Genomic DNA, 24,111 nt, shown 5'->3' with positions numbered 1-24,111 from the left:
AACAATTGTTTTGAAAAGGTTAGGCATAAGCTGTGCGTTATAGTTTTCAACAATGATGATGTTTCTTATTCAATTGGCATTTCCTGCCTTACACAAATTTATCGCCTTTATAGATTATTAAAAAAAATTTATTTAACAAATTCGTCAACTACACTGGCTTCGAATTTGGCGCGCAAAATGAGAAAACATTTTAAGTGTGAAAAAATTGAACCGATAACAAACACCCTCATGCGTTGTATCCTGATTCCTGGCGTCCTGTTCATTTTAAATAACTATCACACAATAATAACAATAATGTTTGAGTTTATTATCATCATTAAACAATATGTTTTAGAGTAATGTCCTGTTACTTAAATATTAAAAATCCAATTTTTTCGTCTCTCTTTGGAGCGAGAAGCAATATGTTTATCGTTTTTTTTGCTGCCCGGTGCAGCAGAAGCACGTGTGCCCGCGCTTTGTTCGTTGAACGGTGCAACTGCTGACACATCTTCGCTCCTGTTACAATTTGGATACGATTGGAGTGGAAATTTATCGTAATATCCCGTTTCGTTCGTCGGGTGCTATGGCGCTAGCCTTTATTTGTGATATTTCCTGTAGCTCGAAAAATTATCGTTACGGAAGCACGAGACCTCACCTCTAGGAGTGATTGGAAAAGGCGGCTTGCTCGCTCTAGCTCACCTCGCCATCAGAAACGTCCCATTTCTTTTCGGTTAGAAAAAGCGCGGAGCACACAACAGACCGCCTGCAGCGAATGCTGTGCGCCTGGGAAGGCGAATGGTCAATTTTCTTCATCATCACTATGATTATTGTAATCATTAACGAACGCGGTGGCGCTACTTCGATTTAATGCCATTTTAATAGGAAAGCTCCATTCGCAGGCCATCAGCGATCGTAATCGAGCGTTTGTCATCACCTTCTTTCGTCATGACACGAAGATTGGAAACCAACGGTTCGTGTTTTTTTTCGCTTGTTGAAAAGAAGGAACAAACGTTCAGTTCTAACCGACGTGATGCAGGTTGTTCGCTTTCCTATTTTCCCTTTTTTCTGAAATCAGACATTTATTTTTATCGAATCACTGAAAGTAGTATTATAAACAGATTCTGACAAATGATTTGCATTTTAAACCATACCATCAGTGGACGGAGAGAGAAAGAAATAAAGAGAAAATGTTTGAAACACACTCTTATTAATTTGTGGGTGAATTAAGACAAAAAGCAGGGATTGAAATGCAACATACTTGATAAACATACTGTTTTTAACATTTTACACCGATAACAGAGGCGTACCATGGTTTTGTCACGCTAGGAGGGTCGATTCGATGGGGCGGTTTTCGGGAGGCCTCCTCATGCTGCGAGCCTGGTACTGGAGTTTCGGTAAAAATTTATCGTTACATTTGGCTTGTGCTGTGAGGATTTACAATTGCAGTAGGGAATTTGAAAATCATGCTTGGTAAACGATTTTTTACCCGACAGTCATCTACATATAGGCTCTAAGAAAACAAAAACACTGAAACACTGTACAACAATAAAAGTTTCTCCAGCTAACCTCTGAAGGATTTTGACCATCTCAATCTACAGCAACGGTTCAAAGTGCGATGCGAGAAAAGAATCACACTAAACGAGACAACTGGACCAGCGCGTGCATGAGAGCAAGCGAGACCACTGTATCAACGAACGGCAACCAGCTACAGAGTTCTGTGCTCCTGGTCCACAACTTCAATGTTAGCGACAGATTTTTTGGCGCTTCGTAGCGGTTTTGCGCCGACTTTCGGACGGGGGAGCTTCATTTTCGTGGAGTAAACCGAATTGAAAAAACAAAAAAACATTTAAAGGTTCGATTGCAACAAAGATACTTTGGGTTGATCATCAAAATAAAATTCGTTTGTTCAGGTAAAGATACGAATCGCAAATTTCTCCAAAATGGAGTTTCTCGTGTGTTTCATGCATCATCATCATCCGCGGCTTCATGGGAACTGTTGGGGACGTCATCGCCGTGGGGGGAAAAAATCTCACCACACACGCGCTAAGTAATACAATGTACAGCGATGTAACAGGGCGACAGGAAACATCTTCAATTACGCGGTACATTCGCGCGAGGTACTGCTTTTTTTCCCTTCGCGGGCTCCCCTCGGTGCGATTGCGCTCAAGGGTGGAGTTGGGGAGGTTGGAGCGAGAGCTGGAGCGGGCTGGAGCGGGCGGGCACGTTGGTTACTCTTTTGAAGCCCCGCGCGTACGTGAAGTGCACTTTCTTCCGTTCACAAGTTACATCGTCCAACGTTGTGCATGTGTGTACGTACCGTACGCATGCTGTACGCGTACTCCACGCAGTTCCCTCCAGCGTTTGGGAGGATAACGAGTGATGGTGGGTTTTTCTTGGAGAGTTGAAAAAAATTACGTCCTTATCAGATTATGGATTCTTCTTTTGGCCGAGTGGGATTGAAGGGTTTTAAGGGATGAAAGGAACCTGTTGAGTTGACATCCATGGAATGTGATATTTTGTTTTCCTAATTCGCGTATCTTTTAAACAAAAGTATATAAATAAAGGTATGCTGGCAGAGAAAGAAATCTTATTTTTGGAACAATTATGCTCAAAGCGGAAAAAGAAGCCAATAAAACAAGAGATTATAAATTTCAATCAATTTATTTTAATAGTATTGCATTTTCTTAGGTTCTTACGTCTGTATAATTAAAAAGGCAAGCTAAATTGGGGAAAAGCTAGAGGCAGATCATACAGTAAGCAAACTAAGCAGTTGCTTTGGACCCCGTACTTTTTGCCCATATTTTTTTTTAAATTTCCAAACAGTTGCTTGTTTTATCAAATGTGTGACGAGTTTGTGTATTTACCTCCTAGTGAAAGTAGAAAATGATTATAAAAATGCGAGAATGATGGAATTGAACTATCAGAATCGAGTTTTGATGCACAAAAGGTCACCAAACGTCAAATTTTCGTGTTTTTGTTTGTGGTAAATTAGGTGTTAAATACACAAACGTATGTTTGTGTGATTAGTTTAAAGATTTCATTAAAAAACAGGACAATTCTCACAACAGTTTGAGTCTAATGAACATATGTGTCCTACACATTTTAAAAACAGGAATAATGCCTAAATTGCATTAATTTTTTTTCAGACATGCCACAAAAAAGCTATTTTCAGATTTACGTTCAAAAAGTTGTTTGAAAAAGGAAAAAAATCTTTTAATCTTTCTATTCCTTGCTATGAATAGTATCATGGATTCTTTTCGAAAGTTATTGATGATTTAAGTTTTAATGCGTTTTATGGTTTAATGTTGAGTGAAGTGTTATGAATTTTAAAATGAAAAAGTTGTGGGGAATGTAGAGTGTATGGTTTAGGGGCTTCAAATTATAGCTGCTTGGGGCCCCTAGAACGCTTAATCCACCTCTGGGAGAAGGTTTTTAGTATAATGATCATATTCTGTATTAAAAACAGAAGCTAAACAACTCAAATTAGTAAAGTAAAAACCAGGTCAAATATGTATTATGAAATTTGTATCCTATATTTTAAAATTGAGCCAATATACCGATTCCGGACCTATCTACCTTCTCTGGTGAAAGATATGTAGATGGCAAAAGGTAAATTATAAATCATGTAACTTTACGTCGTGTACGTTCCTACAATTGATTTAATTTTTAATTATTTTTAATTTTAAACGGGGCATAGTTTGACTCCATGTTGTTTGTCTTTTAACCAGTGTCTAGCATTTTTATTAAGGCCCTTTCAGTTGAAACTAGCGTAACTAACTCCTGAACATGTTCTCGATAAAGGCCAGCTCCGTAAGTACATGCACGCCTACAAACTGCCATCTAATACACATTCTGCAATGCAAATTCCTTGAATTCAAGTCATTCGTTATCAGTTGGGCATTGTTTCTCTCTGATCAGAGAGTACAAAAGCGAGTGTTCGATCTTCTTCGTTAGTTATGCGACAATCTCGGTAGAAGTTACTTGTGCGACTGTTATTTTCTTTTAGAATGGGTATAAATTTATCATTCATTTTATTGTGCTGTGTAGTACTGCTACGGTCAGTGCGAAACATCTCGGCTGCAGAAGGTTTTGGAGTAGAGTTAATATTGAATAAGTTAGACTTTTTACAACATAAAATGGATGGAATAGAGCAAGGAATGATCACAAGGGACCAAAAGATAAATTTGCTCCAAGAGCAACTGGCCAACATCGAGCGTGTTATTAAGGTGAGAAAAATAAATTTGACTTGTGTGTGATGCTGATCGTGATGTTCTACTTGGGAGATTTTTTTTAGATAAAAAGCTATAAAGGTGATGATGATATAGACTATGTTCAGTTGTAAGAAATGGAATTAAAAAAATAAAAGTATTTAACATTTACTTCCAAATTTATTGTTCTTTTCTTGATCATCAATCTGTTATGGAGATTTCAGAATGAATTTCTCAATTACTTAGAATTGCCACACTGGTTCAATTAGTTAGAGTTCAAAGTTCAATCCATGACTAATAACTTATTAGTTTAAGCTGATTATCAATAATTTTTAACAATACTAGATCGAACAAGCTTAATTAAACAAATCGAAGAATCATGTCTATGCAGGACAATGCCATAGCTACGAAAGTGAAAGATGAAGCGCTCCAAAACACATTGACCAGTTTGATATTTGTGCTGGACAATAAACTCATTGCTAAGATAAGCAATCTTCAACGGAAGCTGGACGTCCTCGAGCGCACGATTCAGGTGAGTTGTTAATTGATTTAAATTCAGCTAATTAAATGAAACTGTGTCATTGAAGTTATTAACATTTATTTTAGGATGAAAATGATGCTGTGAGAAGAAGAGATGAAAGTCTGCAGAGCAAGATAAACGCTATGGAGATTAGCTTGAAGACAAGAAGCGATACCCTGATGGAAGTTCTGTTGGGCATGAAGACAGCAATGACTACTGCAGCGAGCATGTTGAAGATGAATTCAACGAGCATCCATTTGAAGCTAAAAGAATCAGTCAACCAACAGAAGCAACAAGATGAAGGCGCTAAGATCTTCCCCCAGACTACCCTACCGGTGATCTATCAGTCATGCATGGAGGAGCCTACAAAAGTGTCTGGCAAATATGCAATTCAACTTCAGAAAGAAAGTCAAAAACTAATTTCAGTGTATTGTGAACAAAGTGCGCATGGCGGTGGGTGGATCGTGTTTCAGCATAGGTTTAATGGCAAAGAGGATTTTTACCGCAATTGGGCTGACTATCGTGATGGATTTGGTAGCTTAGACGGCGAGTTCTGGTTAGGGTTGGAGAGCCTTCACCAGCTCACCTCATCCCGGAAGCATGAGCTAATGGTGGAGGTGAATGATACACGTGGCAATTATGGATACGCACGCTACGACCATTTCGAGATCGGTGACGAAAGTGAGAAATTCAAACTAAAGATTGTTGGCCGTTCTAAAGGAACGGCACGAGATACTTTGAAGCAGCGGTTGGGAGACAAATTTACAACTAAAGATGAGGACAATGATTGATGGTTCAATGGTAATTGCGCCGTGAGCTGGAAGGGGGGCTGGTGGTACGATTCTTGTGGGTCATCTGATCTCAACGGACCTTATGCGAACAGCAGGAAGCAGCAGATTGCGATGATTTGGGACAATTTCGGTGGCCGGCCTTTGACTTATACACGCATGATGATACGAAACGTCGAATAAATCAACGGCACTACAGTATTCCGTTGAGCCATTATACTTTAAGCTTAATTTATCTTAGCAAATTATTTGATAGCAAGTAAAACAGTCACTGTAACAGTAATCAATCAAATCTATTGTTGTCAAACTTGTTATATATTTTTTTTAATGAGAGTGATGATAGTTTTAGTTTCATAATTATGAATACAAAAACTAAATATGATGCAAAATAAGAATTGCACCTTCACTTATGTCCAGTGGTCAAAACTAAAAGTGAAAAATCAATCTAGAAAGACGTTGGGCATCGACGATGTGGAACGAGAAAAATCACAACTCTACTGAAATTCCAAAAATAATACCAAAAAAAGGTGATGCCAGTCTAATTTCTAATTTTCGCCCTAAGATCCGTATACTTTGTCCAGTTACTGTAAGACAACAATCGGGATTAAAAGGTATTATCTAAAACTAATGTATAGATACAAGTTTTTTGGAGTTTGTTATATCTAAATATCCTATTCAGACCATTTCATCCTATTCAAACCTAGTAAATATCCATTTAAACCATTAGAGCCATCGCAGATAAACGTTTTAAGCAGCAAAAAGTTATTTGTAACGATACATACGCAACAAATGATAAGTCAAATGGACTTTAATCAATTCCCAGTCTAGATCCTATTGTTTTTAACAAAGTTAGGTGGTTTATTATGTGTTTCTGTGCCAATATCGACCCCTTGATCATTTTATCTATCTTTATATAAGAACTTTTGATTAACATTTGACAAATCATTGCTCAAAAATGTCCAAGGGTTGGTTTTGTGCATTTTTTTTTCAAAGTTTCAAAGATACTCTAGGGAACTTTAATGATCTCAAAGTTTTTTTAAATAGAAAACATTAATAAAAAAAATATTTTTACAATTTTTATCGGTCCTTACAGGGATGTTACAAAACAGTTATAAACAGTTATAGGCTTGTATCTAGCGACACAAACGACAGATTATCTCTCACATCCCAACATTTTCTGCTCAAAATGAAACAGTTTATGTTTTTGTGCTTCTATGATTTTGTATTTCTTTAAGCAAATTGAGAAGATTTTTACGAAAAACTTTTCGATAGTGAGCTAATTTTTAATTGAAAATCACGAAAATCAAAGTATTATAGCAACTAGACAGAGTATGTATCATAAGGTATAATATAAGAAAAGGATCCGAACATGCAGATTAAGAAGATGACGAATATATGGCCGATCAGGGTAGTAGATGCAAATTGGCTCTGGAAAACAAAACACCAAATATTCAAAGTTAAACTAATAGAATGTAAATAGAAAAGAAATAAAACAATTACGAGTTTTCTTCTTATATTGCAAAAATTACGTTCTTAAAGCGAATTAAAGCTGTAGCTAATGGATTTTCTCTAGGGATTTTTGAATCCGCATGCTACATCTTACTTGTTCTTGTATATACAATAAAATTATATTGTATTTTCCACTTTGTTATACGTAATAATATCTTCAAGAATATGTATAAATCAAGCACCTCATTGATTATCACTTGGCTGTTTTAATGCCTTTTTAAATAGTTTTTTACAGTTTCATCTAAAAATAGTGCTGAAGGGCAAGGGGAGACTCTTTATCAGCAACTTCCCAATGAACGATGGCCATGGTTGGACTTGAACTTCGACATTATCTTTGTGCAAATGGTAAAGATGACGCACATGTTACAAATTGGAAAAGTTTCTTTTTGTTTATGTTGTTTGCAAAATTGAGATACATCTTTCGACATCGCGTGTAGGAAGCTGTAAAGCAGCATAAAATCGGAAGTACAATGACTTAGAACTGACGCTTGAAACTGGACCACGGTCAAGGATGAAGAGCAAGTTAACGAGGGAGAGAGAGAAAGAGGAAGGGAAAAAGAAAGAGATGTGACAAAACTGAAACATGGAATTCATTCAAAGTGAACCAGAAAAGAGCCGTCAGAGTTGGTTTGGCGACACAGAAAAGATAAATCCACACCTATCAAGATGTGAACAGGCTCTCGCTGGACGGCACCGGGCCGTGATGGTTTCAATAATAAATAAGGTGCCTATCTTTTGTCGCTGGCCCAGCAGCAGTTTGTCGAGCCGAGTCGAGTCTAGTGAAAACAACGGCCACGATAACGAGCGCCACGACGCGGCTCCAGCGCCTTTCGCAATGAAACTCGGGAAACAATGTGCCTGCCGGTGAATCCGGCGTTGCGAAGGAGGATGTGGGGCCATCGGATTGAAGGGCCAGCATACATTATCGTGCGCTGCAGTTGGGCGATCGTCTTTATCGACTTTTCTTTCCACCGGAGCAGCGCGGCAACGGATGCAGAAACGGTGCGAATGGCCCGGAGGCAAACTCCAGATGGCCCGGCAAAGCCCAAGAACAGGAACGCGATGAGTCATTTAAAGTGCACTATTGTCAATCGCGGCTCCGGCTTCGGGTGGAAACGGTTCGGTCGGTTTTGCAAATCGCCGACTACGGTGGCGTTGCACATGGCGCGGGCGATTTTATCGAAAACTTACTTAACGCGCTGATAGCGCCCGGTTGGTTTAATTAATGGACATCGCGTGTTGCATCAGCGGGCCGCCAAAAGGGCGCTCCGGCCAAGGCTTTGATAAGCTCCACTAACCAGCGCTAATAGACCGGGACCGGGCGATAAAAGGCGACTGATAACTCGCTGATAGAGGACGATCCGATCTCCGGACCGCTCCGGAAACTCACGCGTTTGTTTTTGGCCATATGCTCATCATCATACCATGAAGGTGAGAGGGCGGCTTGGGGGTATACATGCTGGCATTATTTTTCCCGCAAATACACCAAGGTAATCCTGCCACAAGCTCGGTTGTGCGTGTGTGCGTGTGTGGTGTAACTGAACCGCTTTCCAACCATTTGGCGGTTCGGCTCGAAGGCTCTCAAAGCGTTGGTTATCGATTTCCAAGAATCATTTCAGTTTCTTGTCGTGCTGGGGGGTTTCCGTGGGTCGCGAAACGTTGGGGCGGAAGACACGAGACTCGGGAGCATCGCTTTTCGCGTGGACAAGTGCAGCGTAACGTACGGGCGATCGATTGATGATTCAATTATTTTGCTGCAATTACCCGTCGATATCTAAAATCATCGCTCCAGCAGCAGACATTGGTTGGGAATCTCGTTTCGGCGGAATGGGGAAACGGGACGGCAGCATCATCATCATCGTCGGTGAGTCGAATGAAATCGTTGTTTACCATATAAATGTATTATTGTTAATTGTTGTACAGTGATGTCATTAAAATAATCAATGCCCACATGAGCTTTGGGAGATGCGGGAATTGATTTTAATTTACGTAATTCATTTTATTCCATTTTTATATCAATTTTCAGTGAAAATAGTTGGTTTTCTATTAGTACGAATTTAATCTGTTTCCGTTTTTACAAAAAAATATTTATTTTCTTGTCGAGTTTAAAGCTACTAAGGTTAAAAAGATATTTAAAAATTTTAAATTAAAGCTAAAATTTGCACAAACATTATGTTTAACATAACTTACAAACAAAATGTACTGAGCATGTTGTTTATAAATAGGCAACTTCATAATGAACTATAAACCACAAAATTTCTAGATGTCTTTTAAAAGCGTCAAGTTGGATTAGTTTGTGTCATGAAAAAGGTTGTAAAAAATTGTATTGTAGTTGAAATAAAATGTAAAAATTTACATGCAATACAAAAGCAATAGTGAAAACACGCTTCCGAAGCAGTGTGGTGTATTTTACTAAATGATTTAAATTTAATGCTAGAAAAAAAATGAATAGTTGAACGATTGGTGCGTATAAAAATAAAATAAATAATAACTGCATTTCAACCAATCAATCGAATTTCTCTACCTTATTTTTGTACTTTCATAGTTTCCAACATAGTTATTATAGGGATCATTATGTTTGTTGATTGTTTATTCTCCAAAAGTGACATCTGCAATATTTTTTATTTGTTATTTTTTATATGACGAGCGAAGCAGATCCGTTATCTGTACAGATTAATTGTGGCAAATAATGAAAGTGTGTGGACCGTACAATGATAAACCATAAGTGCTTGGGTTCAGAACGGATTCCACAACCAGATTTTACTATTTATTTGACGTTTCAAAGAAAGCACGATTATGCAACTGTATATTGTAAGAGATAAAGTGCAAATTAAAACACGTTACTGAACTTAACCAACCGTAAAATATTACTTAAAAATTATTTTTAAAAACCAGCAGGAAAAGAAACTCTTGATCTAGCAATAAACCCGCTTAAATTGAACGGGTGCTGTTTTTTCAGAGCATAATGGCTAGGCATAGTCAACATTTGAATATCAACACCCGGTTGGTTTTGCGGGTCCTTGAAAGTTCATTTCTTAGGTGTACCTCTCTTGAACCCAATTTGTCTCATTTTTGCGAAATCCAAAAAGCCTAAAATTCCTTCCAGAATTAGTTGCAACGTGGCGTACACACACACCTACACACCGACCGGGATATGCCGGTAACAGCGAGGGTTAGTCGCTGCCCGGCGATCGTCTTCTTTCGCCACGGTCGAAGCGATGACTCCGAGGTTCAACGCATGCCCCATAGCGCACTTCGCTCGCTTTTCCGCTTTTCCGCCTGGGTTGCCGGGGATGAGTCGGCCGTATGGGGGCGCTTTCCGGCGCTTCGCTATAAAAGGTGCCATGGGTGACGGTTCTGAATCATTCATACGCGGTTTTTCTCCCGATCGGGCTGTCGTTAGAGCGCGCCAACGGTGTTAGCACGTGTTCGCGTCGGTAGGAAAAATCTGAACCAGAACCAGGTGAACGAGTTAAAGTGCTGGTGGTGCAATAGGCATTGGCATCTGAGGGCCCCTCGTGGACGCTTGTTTTCGAATGGTTTGGAACGTTGGCAGCCGAGCTGGAATTTGATTTGCCCGTTCCATCTTTCGTTGGCCGGATTTACCGGATTTGCCACTTTCCTGACGGCTCAACCCTGCAGGTCGTAATAAGCCCAGCCGGTAAGTAATTACTGTATGCTTATGAGGGCGCCAGCAAAATATCGCCGGAAGTGGAGGGACCAGGTGGGTTGCGATGATGCTGCAAAGGCATCACGGGACTGATGTGCGCCACCCCGAAAGCAGTTGAATATTTAATTATGTTTGCAAGAAAGAGTGTTGATAATGAAAGGACAGGAGCGTGCAGAAACAAAAAATGCACAGGAAAAACGGTGTGCGTGCGTTTGTGAGTGTGTGAAAGCATTGGGGTGAGTTATGGAATGAACCGGTCATGCATTCGCTGACTATGACTCCATTTAGTGAAGGTAGTTTGTAGCATTAATCCTTCCCGAGGCGGGATGGAAGCAAAACGACTCCGTTGATCCCATCGAATGAAAGGATGAAACAAAGTCATGGAAGTTATTTTTATTTTTCCAAATATAATCAACGAAAGTAGTTTCGAAAACCAACACGGCAAAGCGGTTGGAGATGTGTTTCCCCTGTTCTATTTAAAAATGGTTAAAATTGCCAATCGAGAAGCACCGTTTCAGTTTTGTAATAACTACTTCACATGTTCCACATACATGTTTGATATTCTATACATTCACGTAAACGGAACATTTAGCATTATTATTAAACAGTTTTTAATATATTTTTTTTGTTTAACTAAAAATTTTGAAAATTTGCCTAGTTTCAAGCAGTTGTACAAAAACTCAACCGTTTGAAATACGTTTGGTGAAATTGAAGTACGTTTGGTGAAATACGAAATACGAAAATAGTACGTTTGGTGAAATTGAATTTGCAATTCATTCAGTGAACTTAGCTATTTATAGTTATAGAATATGCATGATGCTTCTTTATATTTTGCTCATAGTTTACAATAAACATAATTTTCCTTTCAAAACATCTCCGTTCAAAACATCTCGTCCTCTTCAAAACATCTCGATCCTAAAAAACAGAAAATTTAAACAATTTTACGTTTTTCTCTGTGTGTTTTAGTTGATGTTTTGAGCGCTCACAATGTCTGTTGGTTTCTAACAAAAATTCAAATTAATTTCTTCCTGGTTTCGTTTCATTGAACGAAATCTTCGAATATGTTTAACTTTGTCTAATCGTGGAAACGTTAGTCCTAAATATTTTTTTTCTATAACAAACTTATTTGAGAACCGAAATTTCATTGAAATAAGTGAAGAGATGTCAAACACAAAAAAGAAACAAAAACAGCCTTAAGTTATGGAATGTTTCTGTTATTGGAATATGATCACGAGCCAGGTGGAAGTGGAAACAGTAGGATAAAAAGAACGCCGTCAAGCAGATGAAATGGATAGAAAATTAGCATCAAGGCTGAGACAACTACAGCATCCGTGTAGTTCGCGTCCCTCATCCGATTCGGAAGGGTTAATCCTGAATGATAGCATCGCGAATGGCATTTCAATTTTTATCACTTTACACAAGCGTTAAAATAAAATGCAAATTCTTTCGAGGGAGGAGGAAAATAAAAACAATTCTCAGGAAGGAAACCGTAACCGGCACTCTTGGCCCACTCGGAGTCGCCGGTACGTGAGCATAATTCCTTATGCTGTTCGGGTGTGTCAGCGAATTACCTGCGTATGCTTTCTAGTTCAACCATGTTCTTTGACCGCCAGCATCCGGTGAATATTCATGCGGAATACGTGATGCAGCGGAACGGACGGTGTGCTTATGTATTAATATATCACTATAAATGTAACAGTAATACGTCCGTCCTTGAATTTTTCACACCAACCACTTCCTTTTCTTTTTTTGCGGTGACGATTCACACGTTCCTTCTTCTGGTGGCCCAGTGTCGGAATTAAATTTACCACAAACTCCCCGAGAATCTCGCAAACCGACCAACGGCAGTCAGTTTAGTCGCTTCGCCCGACCAGTAGTTGCATTAAATAAATCGGAAACAACTATCTGGCAGCTGGCAGCTTCTTTCACCGGCATCCTTCGGTTGCACTGCTTCGCCCTGGCCGACGGGGAGAGCCAAGTTCCCGGCCCTTGCCAACGGCTAGGTATGTGGCTGGGCAGCCCGGAAATCATATTATCCTGCCGTCTCGTTGTTTTAGCGAACCAGCGCGGGGTTGATGATTTAGTGCACGAGGCGAAGGGCTGGATAAACTGTTCATAAAGTGCTGCACTGGGACAGCTGCTGCCAACCTGTTACTGGTTTCCTTGTGTTTTGTTTTCCCCTATAAACAATCAGGGTGAGGGATGGATTTGATTTTGGAAAAATATCGAGCAGGAAACATATTCCTACAGAAGAAAATAAATGGATGCCTAAACTTTTCCACAAAAATTATGGACAAGGAAAATCTCCAATGTAAGTTCCTTTTAAATTTTACTCGTGGTTAGCAAAATAAAATCATTTTCTCAACGAAACGCAAACACGTCTTGTTCGTTCATTGATTAAGTGAACAATCTCATACCATACTGGACGTACAGGGTTTCAAACCTGATAAAGACATTTTTCTAACCGACCATCTCTGTGTAATTCTATTACTTGCTTTTCTAACTACCTACACGATGGAGGCCGCTCCGCTGGAAGAAAAAGCTATTGATCATCCATTGCCATTACGTTTTCCTTAACAAATCGGCTCCGGCAGCCGACCATAAGTGCTGCTCGTGGTGGATCGAGCCAGAGTGAGGCTTGTTTCGCACAGGGAAAACCCTTTCGACGCAAAACATAAACCAATTAACGATGCTAAACAGCAGCTATTACTCTTCATTAGCTGCGTGGTGTGACAAGGGTACTTGATGCCATCGATGGTGAAGATTGTTTCAATTTGTTGTCGAAGTTTTACGTCGTTGCCGTAGCTTGTCATGTGGCCAAGGAAAATCGTTTGTCAGGGCGTTCTTTGCAGGTGCTAATGTGGTAGGAGGAAAACCTAAAGGGTACTCGTTCGACCCAAGTGAAACTTTGGTGTGATGAGATTATTATCAATCGGTAAGCGGGAATCGGAAGAAGATACTGAAACCTTCTCGATTTGAATATTTTTCTGAAACAAAAATTTCAATTACAGGCCAATTTATTCCGCTGTACTATAATGTACTATCGCAGCTCAAAAGTAACATATCATCTTTGTTTGTTTATTTATTGACTGTAAATACACATAGTGGTGTTGTATGTAGGTATTGGGGTTATAATGTAACTTATCAGGGTTGTATTTTTTTCCTAAAACTGCAGATTTTAAAAAGACCAGTGTAGAACGGAACCGTGATCTTTTCTTCATAATACAAAGTTTTCCACAAATACTTTCTCCGTGGTTGATAATATTTAAATTGTGTTGAGGTATTAAGTATTAATCCAATAAATACAGTAAGAATAGAATATTCAACATTTAAAAACATTTCTTAGTTCGCTGGCATCACTGAATAACTTGTTAAGACAAGTGAATCAATAAATTCACCCTCGCATACGAAATCGTAAAAAAATAAAATCAGTTCAATAAAGCCCATTAAACTTGGCGTTTGCCGTAGTTTTAACCTTATGGATTCTAACAAAACATTCCGTACTGTTGAAAAGCTAAAGATCATTAGATTAGATTAGTTGATCGAACTGTTAAAACATGTATTTTTAAAACATGGCAATTAAAATATGAACAAAACTCTTCATTTTAGGTTTTTCGAGTAAAAATCTCTAATTTACGAGGTAATTAAGGTTTAGTTAAGTTATTATACACTGCTTACTCCTTTACTCCAGCGTTTCGCTTATTCGCATTAAAAAAAACCAGAAAATCTGGAAAACCAAGTTCTTTCTCACTAGGAAGCTGGAAAAACCAAAACTAGTAAAAATACATTAAAAAAGATGAAACAAAAACAAATGCAATCCGAAAATAAAACACGCCAATACATCGGAGTCGTGTCGGAAAGTAATCACCACGTTCGGCACGTAACCAATTTGACATCCATAAACAAGGCCCCGTGCTCGGCAACGTGTTGAATTCCATCGTAGAGTTAACCAAAGCGAAACGTATTCGGCTGCCGAAATTCCCCCGCGCAAAAAAAGTGGGCCACACAATGGACAGGCAATAAAGAAATCAAAGAGACACACCCGTTAATGATAGTATTGCTTGAGGATCTGATTTCAATTGTGATAATTATGCCCCCGCTTAATTCGCCTACGATGGCAGGTGCATAAAAATTTGATGTTTTATTGCTTTCCTCTTCCATGTTTTATTGTATGCAAAACAGCATCAAACAGATAAGCACCACACACACAACAAAAACGAGTGTTCCCGCGACTAACCGACACCGAATAAAAGAAAGAGAATGAAGCGATACATGTTGACGCTGGTGCTTTCCTTCGGTCTGCTGCATGTGTGCGTGTCGGCGTCCGGTGGCGTTCCCGAATCTCCCGCCCAAACGCCGGTAGGTAGCATTAATCGGGTTGCACTTTTTAATTGCATTAATTGCAATCCGATCCGATTCTTCCCCCCCCCCCCCCTTTCCCTCCCCCTCTCCTTCAGGAAATCGGCAATGATGCTGCTCCGGATGATGACGACGACACACGCAATTATATGAGGCTCGATGAAAATGACCTGGCGCCTCCATCGTCCACGGTGGGCGGGCACGAGAAGGGTGGGGACGGGCCGTACCGGCCGTGGCGGTTGCATCCCAGCCCGGAACTGCTGGACGCACTGAGGTGAGTGGAGCAGGGAAAGGGGCACTAATTATGCGCCACTGGATTGATTGTTAAATTAATCCATTTGGTTTTGCGTTGCATTTGAATGCATCTGGGGTCCACCTTCTAATGGGGTTTTGGGGTGCATTTTTATCGCGATTTTAGGGCGGCTTTGGCAGTGGAAAGTGAGGTTATGGAGCTGCACAATGCCAAGGGCAACAGCAGGGACGATTCGTACGATATTGGCAGGACTTCCGGCGATTGGGTAAGGTTGCTTCCATCGGAAGAAAAGATTCTTTAGAAGTAATCTTTGCTTTCGAACCCCTCCTTTAAAGACACTGGGCTTGCACGATGGTGGATTGTTTGGATACGGCGGTGAGCGGCAGCTTCCGAAGCGAGCCCCGACCGGCTTCACCGGCATGCGAGGACGAAGGATTCCTTCCGGCTTTAACGGTACGTTTGAAAGCGACCGAAAATATGGCGGCTTCCGGTATTATCGGTTCTGTTTTCCCTTCCCCCCTTTCCGACTAGGAATGCGCGGCAAGAAGTCACTCTCACTGTTCAGCTGGAACAACCAGGCGCTTCAGGCCGACCCGAAGTCGTACAGGGATGGCAAACGGGCCCCTTCGGGATTTATCGGTAAGAAAAGCTTTGAACTAAACGGCTTTTAAACATTTTTAATACCCCTGCGGGTTGGTTCTCTTTCCCCATCGTTAGGAATGCGTGGTAAGAAGAGCTTCGACACGTCGCTGGATGAGCAATGGAGTATGGATGACCTGGTAAGTTTTTCCCCAAAAAAAAACAAAAACATAGAGATCGCCCGCTGTTGCTTCAATGTGGAACCTCCATCTTCTGTTCGGCAGAGTTTGGCCCGCCAGGCGAAGGAATATCCGAACTTTCTCATCCTCGAGCCGACGTTTGGGGCCATGAACCCGGCCCCGTTCAAGCGCGTACCCAACGGGTTTATGGGGCTGCGTGGAAAAAAGGTGAGTCACGCGCCGGCATCAAACGGTCATTTTGAAAACACACTCGTACGTTGTGCTCTTCCGGTTTTCAGTAGGATGGCCGTTAGAAGAACAAGCTCTGAAGACAGCCGCGAACGAAGCAGCCCTTCTTCGTCTGCACAACGATCTCGTCTGCCGCCTCTGCTAGCCGCCCTGGGAATGGAAGGAACAATACACGGCATCACACCCACGCACACAAACACACTCTCTGGCAACATCATGGAACTGTATCAATAACCTCCTAATTATCGTTAAGCATCTGCTGTTAAACATATCATCACTCGGACGTCGGTGTTGGTGCATTGGATGTTTCCATTGTACAGTGAAATGCACCGTTTGGGGCTCTACGGAAAACAAGCGGGTTAAAGAAAACAAATAATAACCCCTTTAACACACCGACATGGAATAAAAACTGGCTTCTGGAAAAATTATAGCACTGTTAAATATTGTTTATTTAGTTCGGATTGCTTACTTATTAAAGGTGTTAAGAAAGAAATTTTCGATAAATTGTTTCATACTTTGAGTTGGCGTAAAAACTATACAATTGAAACAAAGCACATAACCTTAAACTTGGCAATCAAACTAATGCTGGTGAAGATTATGATGATAGGGACTATAAAAATATTAAATTTGTGATCAAAACAAGTTTAATAACATTGAAGCATGGTTGAAGCCAATTTTTTCTCCTTCAAACTTTAGAACTTCAAATGAAGCAAAATTACATTTTATGTTGATTCAGTTAGCATTAAAGCACTAAAAGCTGATTGATTTTAACTTAATCCCAAGCATATATGGTACTATAGTATCTATACCTTGGGAGTAAAAATGAATTTCCAAAAACCATACACAATTTACGAATAATAAATAAAACAGTAAAAACAAAAACATTCTATTATTAGTTTAAAACAGAACAAAAATTGAATTAAACACCCGAATTTTCGTTTCAATTATTATGTTTCCTTTTTCTAATGATTCTAATTTGTCTGAAAGGAGCTCCAAAACTAAAGCAATGTCCAAGAAAAACAATGACGGGCTTAGAAATCATTGATTCCTAATGAAATAAAATAGACAAGAAAATAAAATAGTCATCCGATAAAGTACAAAAAAAACCCAACCCTTTTCCACTTTATGGACATTTTCATGATTTGAAAAAATGTAAAAAAATAAGAATGCAATGAACAATTGTTCATACGTAAATAGTTTAAACTACGTGCAAAACTTCTCCGTTACTGTTTCCTTTAGCATGAAAAGCTTTAAAAGCATGGTTGAAATGTTTCTATTGAAATATTTCCACCGCAGGGATGTACCAGTTGTCATCCTGGAAATCCTTGCGTTTATTGTTTTATTATTTTTTCTCGAAATTTCGCTTGTCTTCTTTCATAAAATAAAACAAAATTAAATAAATTCCCAAAAGCTTGCTAAATTTAATATTTTTTGTCATTTCTCTTCTCTTTTTATTTCTAATTTTCAAAGATGTTTACATTTTTCTAGTTTGCTTGTTTGCCTTGTAGCGATATCTTGTCTGTTCGTCTGTAGTTTGTGTTTTGTTCTCTTCAATTTTTCTCCATCATTTTCCTCTCCTTTTTTTCTTCTTTTTCTCACTTCAATTACCGCTAGTTCGCCTCACTCGCATACCCCCCTGATCACTGGTTTGCCACGGTTTCGTTTTTCCGCTCCGAGAGGGTTTTCCATCTACCCTCCAAGCACAATTTACCGTCGCCATGTTTGAGCTGTTTTTTCACGTTTCCGCGCTCTGTCCTCCGTTGCGGTGAAAGGTGTGCTGTGTGCCTGTAAGAAAGCGGCCCTTTTTTGGTTTTGTGTGAGTGTGCGTATTTACTGTAGTTGATGCTGTCCTGCTGCAAATTCCTTATTTTGCCGCTTGGGAGAACGGTTTCCGTTAGTCGTACCCTTCGTGATCGCGATTCTGTTTTCGTCTCTCCTACTGTATGCCTGGCAAACGTTCAATTAAAAATCTTTCTTCTAATAATATTTATAAAGACTTAAACCGTAACTTTATAGCTTTCTGGCAAATGGCTAACCGTCGGTTCGAGATCGAACCGATCGTAAGCAATGTGGAAAACAAAATGAACTCTGCTAATGAACAAACTGTTTCAAAGCAGCATCGGCATGGCACACACTTCACTGGCGCGCTTGCCCGTTATGCTAATGCTAACGATCCTGCTGATTACGCGTATGTTTGTGTATATGTATGTAGGTATGTATGAGTGTCCTTAGTACCTTCCGGTAGCGGCTGTAAATTGTTAAGACGTGCGACGTTTCGTTTCGAGTAGTGACCTGTTCCTTAACGCTTATCGTAGGCGAAAAAAGAAACGAACGTTCGAAGATGGTGATGATGATGCTCTATTTATGTATGTATAGTACGTGGTACGTATCAGCTGTACAGCCTGCCGACGTATAGATACCGTCCGACATCTCTAATATGGTTTAGAATCGTTTAAAGAGTTAGCTTCGTTCCGGTGCCAGTATGCTGGCGTTCGACGCATGAATTTTTACTTCATCCCAAGTCTCGTTTTCGGGAGTTTGTTTGCTGACGCGAGCGAAGATTTCGTATAGAGAAGTTTATTTAGCACGGTGTGTCTGTGTGTGTATGTAGCTGGGAGTGCGGACCTTTCCGATTATGTCCCTCGAGCGAATAGTAGTGAGCTTTGAAAGTGACTTTGAGGTCATTTCTTATATTTCCTTTTTCTGTTTGTCGGTTTGTTACAGGTTTTATTCTGTTTGCTTGGTACTCCGCTTTCCTTTTGCATATCTTTGCTTTTCACGTAACTTGTCACTTTATACACCATTACGTATGTACGATTGTTTATTTTCTTCTTTCTCTTCCCTTTTTATTTTACCTTTTCAAAGTGACATGTGTTCACGTGTCTGGGAATGATTTTTGTTCTCTTGTTTAAGGTTTTGTTTTGCATCAGCGTCAACAACTGTTTGTGTATCGTTTGGTTTTTACTCTGTGTTGGTTTAACTATTTTCTCTTGTCAGCACGCTTTTCTTCGCTTCTCTTGAGTTTTCGTGTTTTGTACGTCGGATTTCTTAAACCCAACCCCCGCCGGAGGAATAAGCGAATGCCCATTAAGGCCATCACAGTTCAAAAGCTTCCTCTCGTGCTTTTTGTTGCTTTACTCGGCTTCTTCAATTGCTCAGATTTTGCTTTTTGTTCGCGCCGAAAAATCCAAGCAACTCGTTTATCTTGTTCACCTGCCAGCTTTTTCCGTCCAATTGCCCACTTTCGTACCGCTTCGATTACTACGTTCCTTAACTGTTACAAGCAAAAAGCGAAAACTTAATTTGTTTTTTTATTTTGTTCTGTTCTTGGTCTCGTAACCATTAGTCAAATGCTAAGATAATGTATATATATAAGACTTTTCATTATTTAATCGCTCTCTATTTGGAATTGTGTTGCGGGTACTGTGGATAAATGTGATGGTGGTTTGGTGTAAGTGGGGAGATGTGTCAGTGTGGGTGGATGTGTGTGTGTGTGTATTTATTTTCAAATATTAATTAAGCTTGTTCACCTCACGTCGCCTTCCTCTTGCTTCCCTTCTCTATCGTTTCAACTTACCTAAAGATCAATAACACTACTACTGGAGAGGGTGATTTTAAATTGTTAGCATTTTGCTCGTAACCTTTCGTGCAGCTCTCGTACTCGCGGCGTCCATTTTACTTTTCCTCGCGGTGCTTCGTTTTTCGTCCCACCTTGAGAAAAACGGATGCATGTGCATGTTTGTGCTCGGGTGAAAGTGCTTAAATCAACGCACCGAATTACGTGATCTTTACCTGGTCAATCTTTTCCCATTGGCCTTTACTGTTTTCCCGCAAAAAACAGCTTTTCCGTTCTACGTGTACGTTGGATACAAAGCTCATGAAAACTAGATAAACCAACCGGTTTTGCATCATTGCAATTATTCCGAGGGGTACCACGTGCTGAAGGAATCCAACTAGTTGCACTTTGATTGGAATTTCGGAAGAAGGAAAAGTTGGCGCACTGGAAATGGCTTGAAATTCGAAGTATAGTTCCTCCTTTACCTCTTTCCTGGAAAGGACCTTTCTATCCGGACCAAGTTTTGCATCTTTACGCTACGGCATATAAAGGGAAAATGGCTACGTTTGCTAAAACTCGGTAATATACCCGCTGCCCTGATACCTACTGATAAACTTTCTACGTACGCGGAGAACCGTAGCTGGCGATAATTTTATTTTTACAGTGGACTGTCTTTTTTTACACTCCCATCCTGGAGATGATGAAGGTAGAAAACGGAAACAGTCAAATAAAATGGCTAAATAATGTAGTAGCGATTTAACATGAGCTTCCCTAAAAGTCGGTTCTACTTCGTGTCCCCCGTCTGTCTCCCGTATGCTACCCGCGGTACGTACGGTAAGTTTTCCCTGTTCTAGTGTTGTTTAGCAGTGGCAATAATGATTACTATTCAAATAGTAGTTTAATAATAATATTAGTAGCAGTTTTAAGTAGTAATCGGTAGCAATTTGTAGTAAATAGATTTTTATATTCCTTTTTTTCTTTCTCGCCAGCTTTTTGTCTGTGTTCGTTTTCCTTTCGTTTCTAGTTTGTATGTATTCTTCGGCCGAAAGTCAACATTTCCGGTCCTGGTGCATGTTGGATGTGGAAAAGCTTGCTCGAAAAAGGTCTTCAGACAGAAGTTTAGTGTTCTTGGTGATCGAAATCGCGAAAAGAGTCGATACCCGAAAATGTTATGTTTTAGTACTCTTTCAAGCATTTGGTTCTTATGAAAAATTTCGTTTCCATTGAATTTTCGTTTTCAACACCTGATTTCAAATTATCGGTAATTTCGCAACACCATCATAACTATTATTGAGTAGAACTGTTCTGTCTACAAAAAATAAACTGGCCTCTTTAGGTGATATACTTTTTTTATCACAAAATTAATAATACTACTCCTCCATTTACGAGATTTTATATGAAGTGTATCTTAGTTTGTTTCGTCTAAGAGACCCTCATCAAGTTGGATGATGGATTTTAGAAAAAAAATGCCAGTTTACTATTGTTTTTTTCACTGCATGCTCTTTTTAGAGCATGTTTTAAAAAGTCGATATAATAACCGGGAGTTAAGTTCTAAAAAAACAGAAACATAATTTACGCTGCACTCAGCAACGTTTAAGCTCAAAATGCCAAGTGAAATGTTATTTCAGACACACGCACCAGCACGATCTGAACACCGGAAACGAACACTTGCACCATGCGACGGAAAGGTTGAGTCAAGCCCTCGTCCTACTTAAGTTAGATAATTTTTCTATGTATATGAATATATGAGTTAAGTAAGTTACTCTGCGTATATCGAAGTGATCTTCTCGCCTGGGGACTCAACACTCTCTCCACGCCAACATCTCCATTCGGGCTGACTTTACCACAACTCGGTCCAATCTTGAACAAGATTTTCAAACGAAGAAAATTTTCCATTACAAACTATACAAAACTATCATAATCGCAAACGCTCAACCACTATTACTATCAAGTATTTTTTGTTTTTTTTTTGTTAGCTGCATTTTTTTTCTCTTAAGCAAACAATTTAAATTGCAATCACACAAAGCGGCACTCGAAACTAAACCATCCCCAAAACGCTTTCCCTTTAATAGTAGAGTGGGACAAAATAGTAACAATATTATAAAATTGGTAGCGGGTGTAATTTACGTAGATTTAGCTCCTCTCGAATGAAACAACTTAGTAAGGAAGGTAGGTTCAAAAGTTTTCCCCATTTTGCACCTGGCAAACAGAGGCGTGGGAAAGGAATTTGGATAGGATTAATATCAATATTACGTATGTACAGTAGATTTTTAAGGCAAAAACGAAAACAGATACACCCGAACTGCTATTTTCAGCAAAGCGAAACAACTTCGAATGAATGCTTCCAGTGAACGAAAATAAATCGTTTGCAATAAAGTTTTTGTTTTCTCTTTCACTAAACCTGTATCAAATAAATTCTTTCTTTTTGTTCGGCACTCGTGTACGACCTTACCGGCCAGAGAAAGGAGAGCCCGAAAAGGGGCCCGTTCAAGGGAGCGGACGCCTCACTTCCGTTGCCCGGAAGAACTGTGTGTGTGTTTTTTTGCTCCTCCGCTCCTTTTGTCCATTTAGGAGAAAATGGTAATTTCTCGGTTTACTTAACTCTCGTAGCCGTTTAAGAATGACTGGGAAAAAGCAGATTCTACGTCTGTTCTACAACCTCACTGCTTTGTGCACTGTACACGAGGCTTGGCAGCGACGGAACCGCGGTCCGGTTAGGGCGACTTATTATATTATTGTAAACGGAAGCTTTAAATATTCCCTACGTCCCTATTTCTACCCCTAGACGGTGCAAGCAGCTTTCTCCCTTGTTGTCTCGCCCTAACCGCCGTTTATGCTGAACTGTAACTGTGTGCTGCGTTATGTTACGATTGAGTTTTTGTACTTTTTACACATACTTCACTTACTTTCTCACCGCCCAGCGGTGACGACTCTTAGGTTTCTTAGCGAACCCTTACTGGGGAGGATCGTGGGACACCAGTCCACCAAGTCCCGAGGATGAGCAATCGCTTCGAACCGGGAATGGGTGGTGTTTACGATTTCCTCCTTCGTGCTCGTCTCTAACCATTAGCGAAATGTTCAAATTAAATTTTACACTTAAATTTTGGAACCAGCTTCATCGGAATATTCCCTTTTTTGCTTCGCGAACGCGTTCCACAACACTTTGCACAGTGAACGTTCCTCGCTGTGGTCGTTTTGTTTTTGGTTGCGAAATAAATGTACCTCTATTTACAAACAACATACCAGAAGAATGTTCTTCCAGCAAAGCCTGACTCCTTATACTTGCTTTCTTTCCTCACTTTCCCGGCTGGAACGCAACTTTATGATGTGTTGATTTGTGTGTATGTGTACGTGTATGTGTGCCTAAGTGTTTGTGAGTGAGATGTTTTCGTTCGCCTTTCAGCTCAATCTCAGCCCGTCGGCGCGCGAGTTTGTTTGATACACGCTGCGCCCATTAGTTTGTTTGATGATTTGCATTTATACTCGGTAATAATTAGCCATTTTTGCGCTTATAATGTCAGTCTTTTACAGTTCTTTTTTAACCATTTAACCCTTCGCTTTTTTTTCTGTGAGTTTGCGTGCTTCCGATTCATCGCTGATTATTTCTTCCTCGTTCTCTCTCTACCGGAGGCGTTATGTATTTTCCACGCTGGAAGTGGATCGCTCACCGTTTGGCTTTTCTTGCATTGATGAAGAAATGATGCCTCCTTCATGCCGCTATTCGTATGTGATGAGTAAATAAGTGAAATCCACTACTGCCACACTAGGCGTGGGTACTACGAGAATGCAGTAGATATTACTGTCAGTTCGGCTACTGATTTGGTTTGTTTCGCGTTGCGGGTTTTTGTTTTCCTTCGCGCCATCTCTCTCCTCGCCCGCGTGTCCCTCACCTTTTTCCACCGGGCACTTATGTACACTATCCACTTGAAGAGTGTGTGGTTCAAATTTTACTACTCGAGCAAAAAGATGTAACGTTTTGTAAGTGACTAGGCTTATGGTGGCTATTAGCTAGTAACTACCTATGAGTATGTTTGTATATATATATGGGTGTGTGTGTTTGTTATGTATATAATATTTTTATGCAAATGAAAACTGCCTCTGCATCCTTCCGCATCCGCAATCTGCATCCCATGAAGCCCATTCTCGGTGTATTTATGGGATTCACCGGGTTTGAAAGATACAGTTTTTCTTGCCTTTTGACGCTCTAATATGCCCACGTCCCTTGTACGCTCTATATCTACAACACGGATGATTCCTGCTAG

The 24,111-nt window shown here is 40.0% G+C and overlaps 2 protein-coding genes across 2 annotated transcripts; both read left to right on the top strand.

The window, feature by feature from the left end:
* The first annotated feature begins 4,566 nt into the window (after positions 1-4,566).
* Positions 4,567-5,498, top strand: LOC131293532 (angiopoietin-4-like). Its single transcript, XM_058321607.1, has 2 exons — positions 4,567-4,719; positions 4,794-5,498. Exons 1-2 carry the CDS (start codon positions 4,567-4,569, stop codon positions 5,496-5,498), a joined length of 858 nt encoding a protein of 285 aa, XP_058177590.1.
* Positions 5,499-14,934: 9,436 nt separating this feature from the next.
* On the top strand, positions 14,935-23,288 carry LOC131293530 (tachykinins-like). Its single transcript, XM_058321606.1, has 8 exons — positions 14,935-15,033; positions 15,132-15,307; positions 15,452-15,541; positions 15,648-15,739; positions 15,818-15,925; positions 16,004-16,065; positions 16,150-16,272; positions 23,253-23,288. The coding sequence occupies exons 1-8, from the start codon at positions 14,935-14,937 to the stop codon at positions 23,286-23,288; spliced, it is 786 nt and encodes a 261-aa protein (XP_058177589.1).
* The last annotated feature ends 823 nt before the right edge of the window (positions 23,289-24,111 follow it).

This window comes from Anopheles ziemanni, chromosome 2, assembly GCF_943734765.1.
Source record: "Anopheles ziemanni chromosome 2, idAnoZiCoDA_A2_x.2, whole genome shotgun sequence".
In the NCBI taxonomy this organism is placed as follows: domain Eukaryota; kingdom Metazoa; phylum Arthropoda; class Insecta; order Diptera; family Culicidae; genus Anopheles; species Anopheles ziemanni.
Note: the sequence above shows the minus strand (reverse complement) of the source record. Positions and strands in the feature narration are given on the sequence as shown.